General features: G+C 52.9%; 1 protein-coding gene across 1 annotated transcript; it reads left to right on the top strand.

Annotated features, from left to right (window-relative positions):
• Window positions 1–1602: 1602 nt before the first annotated feature.
• On the top strand, window positions 1603–9283 carry Cxcl14 (C-X-C motif chemokine ligand 14). The gene is made up of 4 exons (XM_055629321.1): window positions 1603–1901; window positions 2077–2182; window positions 5432–5545; window positions 8196–9283. The coding sequence occupies exons 1-4, from the start codon at window positions 1838–1840 to the stop codon at window positions 8209–8211; spliced, it is 300 nt and encodes a 99-aa protein (XP_055485296.1). The 5' UTR covers window positions 1603–1837; the 3' UTR covers window positions 8212–9283.
• The last annotated feature ends 4844 nt before the right edge of the window (window positions 9284–14127 follow it).

Here is a 14127-nt window from a genome sequence, read left to right as displayed (position 1 = left end):
CACATGCATTCAAACCCCAAAGATGTTTTCCATGGATAAAATTGCCCTTCTGAAATAAACCCATGCTTCTGTACATGAAGAAAGCCAAACTTTAATCTTTTAAAGCAATACAAATGGCAAAGATCGTCTCGCATTCCCTCTGCTGAACCCAATGCCCAACTTCCAGCCTGACCTTAAGGACAGGCACAGTGGCGGGCACTCCAAGCACAGCGTCCTCCAAGGGGCAACATGCACAGATGACAGGAGAAAGCACAGATTCCTCACTCAGCCAGCGACGCCTCCCACCCCAGAAGCCTCTCCGGATACTTGCACCCCTAGGAGCTGCCGGGCTAACGACATAGCAAGGGTCAAGCTCTGGCCTGGGAGCCAAGGCTAGCCCTCCATGAGCCAAAGATACATGGACCCTGTCTCTGGGTCTCTCCAAGCAGCTCTCCACCAGAACGGAGGAGCCTGAAGGCAGTAGAGTAGCCCCACTCTGCAGCCGAATATCCATAGACGCCCCTAGCTTAGTCACCTGCTGCCTGGCTCTGGAACCTTCCTCCTCCCTCCTATGCCTGCTCCTGCACTGGCAAATGGACAACTTGAAAGTACCAATTTAAGGGGAGCCTGTCCCAGCCAGAGTGATACATGAAATGCGTACACTAACGATGCCCTTAAATAGCACCGTCCGAGAACTGTGCTGCACATCCTGATAACGGCTATGCGTGATCGAATGTACTTCTCACAGGTGCCTTTGATGCTCACTGTGGCGACCTACAGGTTGACAGAGAGTAAAAAGAAGCCTCTTAATGCACGGTCACGTGGTGGCGAACACTGGGGCAGGGTGGAATTTCATCCGCCACCGTCTGGGCCAGCCGCTATCCGGTTACCGTGGTCAGTCAGAGCTGCCTCCTGGGCTCTACCTGGCTGCAGAGAGTCTTCTGGATGCATGCGACGAGCACCCGGGTTCTCCACAGCCCGTGCACAGCCGCACACGAACACCATGCTTTCTAGGACTTGTGTAGTCCTCCTCCTCCACTCCCCATCCCCAACTCCCACTGCATCCAGTGATTTAATGATCAAAGGCTTCTACAACCTGTGACCATACCTGGCCTTGAGCTCTGACCGCCGGGGCTGCTGGCACAACAGAGACCAGCCCCGCGGGGGGCCAGGCGTGCTGGCATTCTCCCCTGGCACCTGCTTGAACACTCTGAGCCAGGCCTGCCTGGGTCTCTCGGTGGCTCGGGACAGTCAGTAGACCTGTGTGGCCTGAGAAGTGTCCACGGGAAACAGAAAAGCAGCACCCCGCAGCAGGCTGTGCTCAGGCCTGGTCTCTCCCCGGCAGGGCAGCGACACCGAGGTCTGGGGGTGCGAGAGCGTGAAGGCGGGCACGCTGCGGGGCGAGAGGATGGCGGATGCGAGTGTGTGCGTGTGCGCGCGCTTGGCTCCGAGTGTGCGCCGCTGCGGTCGCGATGGGTCCGGGGCGGGAGGGCGGGCGGCGGGGCGGGCTGGGAGATCTCCTCCCCCCACCACATTGAGAAATCTCAGTGAGTCACCGACTGGTTCTGCATATTAATGAGCTCGCTCTCGGAGAGGGCAGGAGCGAATTTAAAAGAGGCCGGGGTGGGCGGAGGGAGGCACTGGGGAGACCGCGGCACCCAGCGCCGAAGCGCAGCGCAGCGCAGCACGGCGGCAGACGGCGGGAGCACCCATCGACGGGCGCAGCAGGAGGGAGCCGAGCGGAGAGGCGTGCTCCACACCGAGAAGCCGAGCCGAGCCGCCGCATCCCCCGGCCGCTGCGCGCACAGGCCCGCGCCCTCCTCTTGTCCCTGCTCCCCACCGCGCCCCTCCGGCCAGCATGAGGCTCCTGGCGGCTGCCCTGCTCCTGCTGCTCCTGGCGCTGTGCGCCTCGCGAGTGGACGGTGAGTGTGCCGCGAGAGAGGCCTGTCTCTGTCCTGTCCCGTCCTAAAAAGCCCAAGTACCCCCTAGGCATCCTGGAACCCCGGGGCGTGGAGGTCCCGGGCGGGCACCTTGGGCGGTCGCGAGAGGAGGCTGCCCTGGCGACTCAGCAGCCCGGCCGGCCGCGCTCTCCCGCAGGGTCCAAGTGTAAGTGTTCCAGGAAGGGGCCCAAGATCCGCTACAGCGACGTGAAGAAGCTGGAGATGAAGCCAAAGTACCCACACTGCGAAGAGAAGATGGTTATGTGAGTTCCGAGCGAGCATGTCCCGTGGCGGGGCGCGCTACCTGGGGCTGGATCGGGTGATAACGCCTTTCCCTCGGCTTTTGCCAAGGCCCTGGGAAGCAATTTATAATGGGCTGGCAAGTCTTCGGGACATTGCCAGACAGTATGGAAGGGGGTGGGGGGGGGGGTCCTCTGGCCGGTCCCTCTGAGCCTGTCCTTGTTAGGGCTTACTGTGGGCTAGTGGTGCGCCCACTTTAACATCCGCACCAGGTCCACCCCGGACACACGCCCAGCCTGTCGGGCGGGCTGCGCTGCCTTCCTCTTACTGAAGAGAGAAGTAACTTTCCTTTCAGCGTCCCCTTTTCAGTCACAGGGGTGGACACTTTGGGGGCTCTCTGGGCTTTCATTGTGAGAACGCTCCTGTCCCTTCCGCCTTGTGGGTCCGCGAATCTGAACACTGTTGGGGAAAGCGCTCTGCTGGGGTTAATGTGCCATGCACCACTTCAGCCTGCCTGGTGGGGATGCCGGGCGAAGTCTTAAAAACTGGGGCAGAGAGAGAACACTGAGTTTCCTTGCGCCTCAGCCTTCCCAATTAACCACTTGAAGCCAGCACGGCCGTTTCCCCATCAATACACTCTTGGCCAGGAAGACAGCCCTTGGCAAAACAGCTCCCAAATATTTGCCATGGACCATTGGCCCCTCTTCCCCTCCCCCAGAAACAGGACACACTTTATTCTCAGTCTGGGCGAGTGCCTTCCACCGGCTGCCCTTGCTGGCCCAAAGGCCTTCACGCGGTGTCTGTGAAGGAAGGGCACACCCCCACCGGCTCTCACAACCTCCACCCGCTGAGGTTCTGAAGTTCGGGGAATTCAGAAAGCCACAGGGCCTGAGCTGACCCAAGTCATGAGCTCCCAATTAACATCCTTATCCGTCCTTGTCTTGCAAGACAGATAAGGGAAAACTATTCTTTTCAGTGTGGGTTGGCTCCGGGTTAAAAGCGCCAAGGCAGGCAGTCACAAGAACCTCAGAATTTCTAGTTTGGGGTGGGGGGGCTTAAAAAAATGTCAGAGAAGATTGCAAGTTGTCTTTGAGACTTTGCAGGGGACAAAAATACTATGGGATGTAACAGCAACTCAAAAGGACAGACTTCCCCAGACAGGCTTGTTCTTTTTTGACTGGGTAGAGAGAGAAATTCTCTGAACTTCTCTGGGTAGAGAGGAAAGTATATGGTCAAGCAAGTGCTTAGGAAGACTTCGTGTAGCCTAGGGAAAACTTGCAGGGGCCGCAGGAGACCAGCCTTTCATCCCTTGACAGGCCAGAGGCTCCTCTTGCCTTCTATCAGTCAAGGGACCTACACTTTTTGCCAAAACAGGTTTTCAGCCACCAAGGCTGAAGGCCAGTTTTGCAGCTCCCCTGGAGTCATCCAGAGATCCCTGCTGGAGGGTCAGCGGGAGTCAGTGCGTCCTTCAAGTGTCAGTGTGTCCTTGCAGCCAGGAAATGGGAAAGCCCGGATTCCTCTTTAAAGTACATATTTATCATTGGGGAGGGAGTAGGCATGCCAAGGCACATGTGTGGAGATCATAGGATAACTTGCAGGAGGTGGCTCACTCCTTCTACCAGGTGTGTAGGACTCAAACACAGTCTTGGTGGCGAGGATGTTTATTTACTGAGCCATCTTGCCAGCTCAAGTCCAGGTTTTTGAAGGGCAATTTATGTCATATGTCCATAGAGTTAACATCCAAACCATTGGCAACCAGAACTGCTAGGGAAAGAGATCCAGAATTTCTGATAGTTATTAGGTCTTGGCTCTCAGCTTCTGCACCCTGCTGTGATTTGCATAACCCCAGTATTCTGAGGGCTGTCTGTGGGGGATGGGGGTCTAAACCCTTTGTGCTCTTCCTGACCTGAAGTGGGGTGCTCAGTTGTACTCTGGCCTATGGAGAAAGGGAGTTTTCACTGGAGTTTGCCACCCAGGGCACCATTGTGGGTGTGGAGGAAATATGGCTGCTAGTTCCTGCAAGATGATAGAGGTGTAGAGTGAGGGCCCTGTGCTTGGAGCCTGCAAGGAGCCTCCTGTCTCCAGTCAGGCGTGATCCAATTCCCTGGCCTTATCAGGTGTCCATCCCTGGTCTTGGACAAGGAGGAGCAGACTCCTGCTGCAGCATCCTGTCCCCGTTCTGCTACAAGACACTGTCTGCCATTCCTACAGATTGGAAGATTGCATTCACAGCAGCCCTGCCCCTTCTAGAATTTGCCCTATAAACCTTGGGACCAGGTGGGGGAACTCTCACTCTTCCTGTCCTCATCTCCAACTACCCTCCTGTGAACCCTCAGGAAGTCGTATCTCCACTTTGCATGGTCCAAATGGACTCTCTCAGAAGCTTCCTGTAACTCCCACCATCTCCCAGGTCACCCTGGACCATCCAGGACTGAGCTCACACATGAAATTTGTCTTGCTGCTGGCTACTTACTGGTAATAGTGTAGTCCCTAGACACCTACAAGAAGCCAGGACCCGAGCTCCTTTCCTCCTCCCCAAACCCGGTAGCATAGGTCTTTTTATTGTACCTGTTTTCCAGAGAGCAGACAGAGTGAGACAGGTCACAAGGATTCACACTCAGCTCACCACCCTCAGTTCCAGGTTCTGCGTCTCCCCTGCACAGCTAAGCCTCCATGGAGTGCTGGAGCTCTGGCTGAGAGAGGCCCAAGAGAAGAAACGTCTTATGTTTCTGTCCCGAAATGAGATAACTGCAATCTCACACACTCAAGCATCTAAATGGGCTACCAAGCCAACAAGGCCCTTGCTTCAGTATTAGCAAATCCTCGTCAGCCCAGGGACAAGCTGGAGAGGGTTCGGGTCCTGGGGTTAAGGTCAGAGACTGTGGTAACTGCAAGGCATGTTTCAGCCCCTCTGTGCAGCTCCTCAAATCCAAGGATGGGACTCAGCGTGAGCACTTTCTAGCAGTGGCCCTGTCTACCTCCAGACCACTGGAAGAGCCTCCTGACCATTGCTCCCCGAGAGAGGTTGTCCTGGGGACAGAGGACTGCTGGCTGCCATAGGGGGTAGAGACTCCCAAAGGAGAAGTAAAAGCACTCACCCATTCCGTCTAACCCCGCCATGGAGGCCGAGACACAAAACACTGCAAACGGCTGGCCCTGGCCCGGGCTCAGGCTTGAGTGCCGGAAGAGGCCGGGCGAGCCTCTCTGTGCTCTGACCCTGTAGACTGTGGCTGAGACCTCTCAACCCTGTGCCTCGTGCTGCTCTGTTTCAGTATCACCACCAAGAGCATGTCCAGGTACCGCGGCCAGGAACACTGCCTACACCCCAAGCTGCAGAGCACCAAACGCTTCATCAAATGGTACAACGCCTGGAACGAGAAACGCAGGTACGTCTCTTCTCGCTGCCCCACCCTACCCTCCCGCCCCACCCCCACCTCCTACCCCTCCGCCCCTGTCCACCCAGAAGGGCTTGGCAATTGGCTATGGTTTTCAGCGCAGGAAGGGACCCTCACACCATGTCATCCACTGGCCTCATGTAACGTCTGACACCCACATAATATCCATGAAAGTAGACACCCTGACACTGTCTCTGTACCCCCACCCACGGAGAACTCACCACTTAACAAAGGAGGCTGCGGCTCTCCGGTCAGCTGTGAATGCTGCATGTGTATTCTTCTGTGGATGAAAAACCTGCCTCACGCTAGCTTTTATGTCACAGGCGTTCTTGTGAATATCTTTAAAGGTTTATTTTTACCTTATGCATGGTGGGTATTAAGCCTGCACGTACGTGCCTACAGACTACAGAAGGCCCAGCAGACCCCCAGAACCTCAACTGACAGATGGTTTTGAGCTGCTGTGTGGCTGCCAGGAACCGAACCCAGGTCCTCTGTAAGAGCAGCAATGCTCCTAACTGTTGAGCCATCCTGCTGGCCCCTAACTTTCAGATTACAGTCTTAACTGCTCTTTTTATTTAAGTCCACATGAGCTGAAAGTGGCTGGGTGAGCACCCAGCGTAGCTGTCCCCGGTGAAGTTTATGGGGGCGGATAGGATCCCTTAAGTGACAGTTTATTAGGAGCACACTGATGATAAGGATGACCCCTGCCAGCAAGGTGCCCTCTGCCCTGTTCTCCCCTGACCTTTGGCTAGATCCTCTCAGGCAAGTTCTGAAGGGCACTTCGGTTCATTTCTTTTAGTCAGAGCCTCTTTACCCAAAGGGACAGTGGTTGGGAAGGTCAGTGCCTTGGACCAGACAACTCTGCTGATGGACTGCATCTGCATCATCAGATGGGGCCTCCCTAGGTCTAATGCTGGGGCCTTAGGTCTGGCCTTGGAAGGACAGACCACTTCCCGGCTTCTTTGTACTGGAATCGGGCACTCCTCAAACACCCAAGGCCTGTTCTGTTTTACCTGCAGAGCAAAGCTGGGGAAGGACACCCACATAGGTGACCTCCAAGGATCCCAGCACCTTGCCCTAAGAGGTGGGAACCAAGACCAGGTGGAGACGGGGGGCCCTGCCTTCACAGCACTGGGAGAAGTCAGGGCAGGAGCCAGGACCCAGTGTGGGGTGTGGGTCCCCGGTGCTGCTGGTTTCCCAGCCTGTCACCTGGTCCTTCCCCCAGCCTGGCCTTGAGAGCAGTCCTCTCAGAGCTGACACCCCTGGTCAGCTTCTGTGCCTGAATCCTTTCTTTCTCCCTCCAAAACTGCCTCATCTGCAGTTGCCTGAAATAGAAAGTGGTGAGGTGAGCAGCTAGTTCCTGTATGTCTAATGGGGATGAGGCACTCTCGCTGGGCAAGGCCTGCAGCTCACATGGTAAAGGCAGGGCCTGACCCACCCCGCCCACCCCTGCCAGCTTCTCCATTTGTGTCATCGAGAGCAGAATGACCCCAGGGCCTGCTTAGGGAGGGTTGAGAAGTCTTGCTCAGGCTACCGGAGACATTAAAAATGTCTGCTCACCTTGTTTCCCCTTGGGCCATGGCCTTGAAAAGGAGGCGCCTGTGTGGTGATCCTGCCGACACCCTTCCCCAGCCCCACTTTTTTCTACTTTTGCAAATTGCTCTCATAGAGACGGAGAGAACCCCTTTCTGAGGCCTCTGCCAGTTTGCCTCATCAAGAGCTCAGGGGGCTAGTTGCTTGTTTGTGTACTTATTAAAACAAGGTCTCACATAGGCCTGGCTAGTGTCAACTTAACCTCAAAGCAAAGGATAGCCTTGAACCCTGAATCCTAATCCATCCACCTCCAAGCATTGGGATTACAGGGGTTACTGGCCTAAGTCACACACTAATGAATGCACCTCTTTCTTAGAACACTGAGGCCTCCTGGAACTGCCATGCCTGCCCTCTCTCTCTCTATCCTTTCCCTTATAAGGGATTAAAAACAACTTATTGAATGGAGATGGGGTGGGGTTAAAAGGACTGTTCAGAGTCAGAGAGAGAACAAAAATACATGTTTGATAAGTCAGAGTGGAGGAAGGGGTTCCTCCATGGCAGGTTCAGGCCCCTGGGCCCTGGCACCAGCAAGAAAGCTCAGAGCACCTTAGAGGCCAGAATCCCTGGCTGTCGTGAGAGGGAGCTGCATTGAGCATTTCATTGCAGTTATTTTATTTATGTGTCTGTGTCTGTGGGCCTGTATGCCATGTGAGTACAGATGCCTGAGGTAGCCAGAAAGGGCTTTGGGTCCGCTGGAGCTGGAGGTATAGAAGTTTGTGAGCACCCCGATGTAAGTGCTGGGAACTGAACTTGGGTACGCTGGCAGAGCCGTGACAGATCTTAAGCACCATCTCTGTGGCCCCCAGGCCATTTACTTCAAAGTGTGATTATGGGTTCTCACTCAGAAACCGGGAGCAAGAAAGCAGGAGCTGAGAGTGACCTACAGCCCAGCCCTAGGTCTGCAGGTGTGAGCGATCTCACCATCCGTGTGTGAGCTATTGTGTTGGTTTCGGTCACGTCCTCAGAGCCATCTCTCCTCTCCTGGCCCCAGGTCTGAGAGAGGGTCCATGGATGAAGCGGCTTATGCCTGTGTGTCCTCTCTTCCCAGGGTCTACGAAGAATAGGGCGAACAGTCTTGGGAAGAAAAACTCCAGGCCAGTGAGAGACTTCAGCAGAGGACTTTGCAGATTAAAATAAAAGCCCTTTCTTTCTCACAAGTATAAGACAAATTATATATTGCTATGAAGCTCTTCTTACCAGGGTCAGTTTTTACATTTTATAGCTGTGTGTGAAAGGTTTCCAGATGTGAGACCCAGCCCTCCTGCACCCCAGACTTCATTACAAGTGGCTTTTTGCCGAAGGGGCGGGGGGACCTCAAGCCTTTCCTTTTTAAAATAAGGGGTTTTGTATTTGTCCATATGTCAGTACACATCTGAGCTTTATAAGCGTCTGGAAGGAACAATGAGCATGGCTGAGGCATTTCATTGCACCGTTGCTCCAGTCCAGGCTTGCAAACTTCCGCTCAGAGGGCCTGGCACCTCGGCACAGCTGCCATGGGCTCTCCTGGGCTTACGACTGGTCAGAGTTTTGCTGTGACTCCGCAGTGGCCCCTTTTGCAGGGCAATTGGGAGCAGGTCCTTCTACATCTGTGCCTAGGGGAGCTCAGTGGAGTTACCAGAACAAGCTTCATCCCCACCCCGACCCCAGCTCATCCCGGGGGCTCTGTCATAGCCAGGCAAGGGATCCTTAAAGGACCTTAAAGGATCTTCCAACCTGAGGACTGCTGAAGGGTTTGCTGCTCTGGCAGACTACTGAAGCATAGACAGCTCCCAGCAGTGTGAGAAAACGCACTGAGGAGGAAACAGAAAGGTTCAGGAATATATGCTCAACACACAGCCAGAATGCCACAGCCTCTTGGCGAGGGCGGGCTTTGTGTTTTTCCCTTCCCCCTGTAAAAAGCACACATCCCTCTGTGCACATGCAAACAGCACAGTCCTCTTTGGGAGTTAGGATGATCCTGTGCCCTCTCCTGTGTACATATAGCCTTTACCGCATCCTGCCACCCTTCAGTAGAGGCAGCTGTGTGGCTGTGTTATCTGCTATGTAAATGCTGAGAACCACGAGTGCTGCATGCAGGTTTCATGTTCTTTCTAAGATGAAAAAGAAAGTAATAAAATATATTTGAAGTTACCAAAATTCTAGACTCCTGGGCTTTTTCCCCACCCTCTGTCTAATTAAGCCATATGACAGTAAAATGTTTGCCAACTAAACGGGAGAGAAAAAATTGGTGTTTCACAAATCCCTGTCTCTATGGAATGTGTGGGGCTGTTGCTCTCTCGGGAGCCAGGAAGCCAGGCCCGGAGGCTAAGGCTCCTCACTCCGCTCTCAGCAGGTTGATGGAAGCAGGCAAGTGAGGGCTTGTGGGACTGGGGTGTCAAGGATGAGGTAGTCCAAGATGTCCTGGGGCCCACGGCTCAGAGACCCCCAGTGGAGGAGCAGGAGCCCCACTGAGAGACAGGGGCTCGGGTACCAGATTGTGTGGCGGCCGAGAAGGGGATGCTCTGGTCCTGATTTTGCTCCTGGGAGCTGCCTGTGACGGCAGTGCACACAGAAGTTTCTGGGGACTGCGTGATGGCCGCAAAGCACTGAGGAGGTCTCTGGGGATGGTGACCCTGCGTCTTACTGAGCGTCGCTCAGGTCAGCCAGCCCCGTCCGTCCTCTACTCTGTCACCGTACAAGGGGACATGTCCCTGGACTAGGAACCCGGAGCTATACCCCTTTACTTCTGCAGATGGCTGCCTGACACTGACTCTGCTCTCCTTTACAAAGACACACAGCATGTGCCCTCTGCTAGCCATGCTTCCTCTCCGAAGCTCCAAGCTACCTCTCATGGGTTTCCGAGCAAACTGAGTACTATTGAGATTAAGATGGTTGCCCCTGGGGCCCAGGGCCCTTACTTTCACACTCTCCAGTGGTTGGATGGGACACCTTCCTGCCTGGTGGTGGGAACCATGAATCCTCCACCCACCAATCCCTTTCACTCATAATGGATGAAGATGGCAGAGTAACCCTAACCTAAAGCCAGGACAAATAGACATTACAGAGAAGGGGGGCCCCAATGAAAGGTGCATCCCAAGACAGGGACAGTGAGGCAATGCCCCAAAGCCTCCTTGATCCTATGAAAGGATCCCTGCTGTGGACAGCATTGTAGCAGACAGCGTGGGGTTCTGGAGACTCACGATGTTCTGAGTTCCAGACTCATTTTGCCCTTCCACACACTTTACATAACACACACCCTCTCACCCCTGCTCACCAGAGGGCTTGTCCTGGCCCCTAGACTCTAATTAGAACTGACTGCAGTTTGCTCAGTTCAAACAAACCTTTAGGTAAAAACTGATTAATTCACTGTGAATTTTAAATAGGTATTTTGAATGTTTTCAGCACAAGCAAATGGTTAATGTTGGAGGCAGTAGGTATGCTAATTACCTGGTCTGATTATTATGCATAGTGCCCGTGTATGGAAATTTCACACTGTACTACATGAATATGTACAAATTCGTTTCTGTCAGTTTAAAAAGTGTTTGAATGACAAGAAAAGAAAAATGTCAAATTTCAAGATGGCAACAGCCGAACATTAAACCCAGCATGGGTCCTCCCCAGACAGGCGCAGGGCAAGTCATGTGTTGCTCAAGAAGCCTCCTGTCGCCAACGTCATCATCAGTGTCCATCTGGATGCTCCACTGGCCGAGAATTACTACAGGACTTTGAATGAGATATGTTCTCAGAGACCAGGGGCTGACTCTGAGGCCTTCATTTGAAACCTCCCCAAATCTATAAAGGTGCAAGGTGCAAGGTTCACTCTTTATCCAGGGGGACCCTAGGCCACATGGAGACCTGGAGCCGAGGACACTACTCAGCCCCATGTCTGCTAAGTTGTTCCTATACAGAAACCTGAAGGAACGTTTAACTTCTAAACTGGGCACAATAAAAGCCCATAATCACCCCTCTACAGATTAACAACCTCAGCGTAGCATCGTTTTTCATGGACTCTAAAACTAGACTGTGGGGTGGAGCCCAGTCCTAGAGCTGCTGCTGCCCCCTGGAAGGCCCTGGGTTCGAGCCAACCTAAAGCTCACCTGTCAATTCTCCCTATGGCTTCGACTGTCAACTCGACACAAACTTGGAGCCTCCTGGGAGTATTGTCTGTATCAGACTGCTTGGTAGCCGGGTCAGTGAGGCATTTTCTTAATTGATGTAGTGGGGTCCAGCCCACTGTAGGAGGTGCCATCCCTAGGCAGGGGGGTCTAAGCTGTCTGAGACAGACAGCTGAGCAAGCCCTGGGCAGTGACCCAGTGAGCTGTACCTCCACGGTTCCTGCTTCAGCTTCCTGCCTCCAGGATCCCGCCTTCACTTCCCTCCGTGATGGCCTATCACTAATAAGTTAAAAGTATTGCTTTGCTCCCTGAGTTGCTCTGGGCCGTGGCATTTGCGATGGCCTCAGAGAATGAAACTATGACATCACCTCGAGGAAGTGCGTTCAGCTTTTCCTCGGCATGTAGCAGTCATCACTGCTTTACCCTAAGGGCTCATTACTACCCAAAATAAGAGTTAGCACACAAGCACCACAACAGTACAATGGCTGGTCTGATAACCAAAACAACTATGGGTGAATGAATGGAAGGGCAGCCATATTGCGTGGAAACACTGGACGAAAGGACAATTCATGTTCCTGAAGGACAGAGCAGGAAGCTGCAAAATTCCATCATGCTATTAAAATGGCTGACAACCTAAGACAGCATTTATTTCCAGAATTCTCTACCTAATATTTTTGACCCATGGCCGACTAAAGCACTGAAGGTAAAACCACAGTGAAAGAGACAGCTGTCCTCAAACAGGACTGGTCAGCTGTTAGCATTCTGGCTTCAGGGCCCTTGAGAAGCCGTCCTAGCCCTAAGCACTGAGCAGCTGCTGCCTGCGGAACTCTGAGATTGTAAGTTTGGGACTGCTGTGTTCCAGCAGGAGCTACAGGAGACTAGGAATCCCCATAGTGAGAGTAGTTTGAAAGTTTCCTTGTGACTGAAGTTGAAGTAGATTCAAACACAACTTGAGGAAGAAAGAGAAACAGGGAAAACACAATTTGAAAGAAAGAGAAACAAGGAAAAGGTTTGGCGCTGGAGGGGAGCTTTCAGAGCACAGGACCCCTGCTCCTGAGATGAACTTCCTGGCCAAGCTGAGGCATCCAAATTCGTCTCTGCCCCAGACCTCTCAGGCAGACTTGGTGGGAGCTTTGGGGAGATTCCCAGGTGCCTGTAGCTTTTGGTGATTGAAACCTGCAAAAATCCACATCTCCCAATAGTTCAGGCTGTCCTACCTTCAAGATCTGTATCCCAAAGTGCTTCAGTGACCCATTCAAACGTCCCCACACATCCCTCACATGTCCCCCACACAGGGCACCAAAATGTGTGGATTAAATGAACTAATGGTCAACTCTGAGTCACCAGTAATGCACCAGCGTCGTGTTAAGGAAAGAAATAAAAATACTTCCTCTCAGAGTCACTTAGCCAAGACCGAGTCCAGATCTGCATTCTCTGCCTCCTGCTCCCTATGTCTTCTGTGTGTGAGTCCGTCTCTCTGACACAGGTCTTCCCTCTCTCTTTTACAGAACAGCACAGAAAGCATCACATGGGGAAGAAATGGGACACTTTTCAGAAATATTTTTACAAGGGATTAAGTAGCTGCCTTTAACTGATCCCCAACTGATCCAGATGACAAAAAGTACTACAAACATCATTGTTTATCAACCAGTATCCATAAGTGGTTGCTGTCAACATTTATGGTGAATTTTAGGAGGTTGCTTTCAACTTCTGGATTTGCTGCTTTCAGAAGATTGTACCCATGCCTTGTTTCTGTCAGGGTCGGGAAGAGCGCCTAACTTAAGATCACAGCTATGCATTAGCTTAGATTGTAAACGTCAGTTACACGGGAGAGCCAAGGCTGGTTGCTTACACTGTTCCCTTAAAGGCAGAACAGCAGCCTTTGGTGATCTCCAGGTGGACTGGTGATGCTGGCTTAGAATGTAAGAGCTATTTTCATAATCACCACACTGAGGAGCTGAGGCTTAGCCAGATTGCTTCTTTTTCCTTGGAGGCAGAATTCACTCATTCATGGCTAAGGCCACTGCTTTCCTCATCAGGCCATCGCTGTGTTCCCACACACTGAGCTGGACGCTGCTGATGCCCTGCTCTCTCTGGTCAGACACTCTACCTGGAATGCATGTTGGTCTAACACTGCGCGATAGGGGCTCACAGCAGGCTTGAGGGACAGTGGTTCTCAACCTGTGAGTCACGACCTCTTTCCCAGGGGCCGCCTAAGACCATTGGAAAACACAGATATTTACATTACAATTCATAACCGTAGCAAAATGACCAGTTATGGAGTAGCAACAGAAATAATTTTATGGTTGGTTGGGGGTCAGCACAACATGGGGAACTGTATTAAAGGGTCAAAGCATCAGGAAGGATGAGAACCCCTGCTCTAAGGGCACCTCCAAAGCAATGCCTGGTCCCGGGTTCAAAGGAGACCCCAACCCAGACCTCTCTCGGTCCTTGAAACTGCCCACCAAAACCAGCAAGTTGTTATCAAGTAACAAAAAAAGCCATGCTCCCACCTCCCTCCAATGAGGCTGTGTGAGGGTGTGGCCTTGACATCTGACAAGACAGGTTAGCAAAGGCAGAAGTCCCAAGGTCAGAAAGCTGAGAATGCTGGGGACTCAGAAGAGGCCCAAGAAAATGGCGACAATCCCGAATGATTTTCTCACTTCCCAAGTACATCTCCCTGCTTCCTCCACAAGAGGTCATTCTAAGGGTACCGAAGAGCCTTGTGGTGGGGCTAAGGAGCCTCTGGTGTCTGAGGCTGCCTAAAAGAGGTGACAGAAGAGACTGGTGTAAGTGCTTGTTGTGAGCCAGACCCTGTGCTGAGGGCTTTAGCGCCCCCTACCCCTCACACACACATCACGGTTTCTAGTGTAGTTCTTTGTCACA

The sequence above is a fragment of the Psammomys obesus genome, unplaced genomic scaffold (genome assembly GCF_907164565.1).
Source record: "Psammomys obesus unplaced genomic scaffold, mPsaObe1.curated_primary_1811, whole genome shotgun sequence".
NCBI classification, from domain to species: Eukaryota; Metazoa; Chordata; class Mammalia; order Rodentia; family Muridae; genus Psammomys; species Psammomys obesus.
Note: the sequence above shows the minus strand (reverse complement) of the source record. Positions and strands in the feature narration are given on the sequence as shown.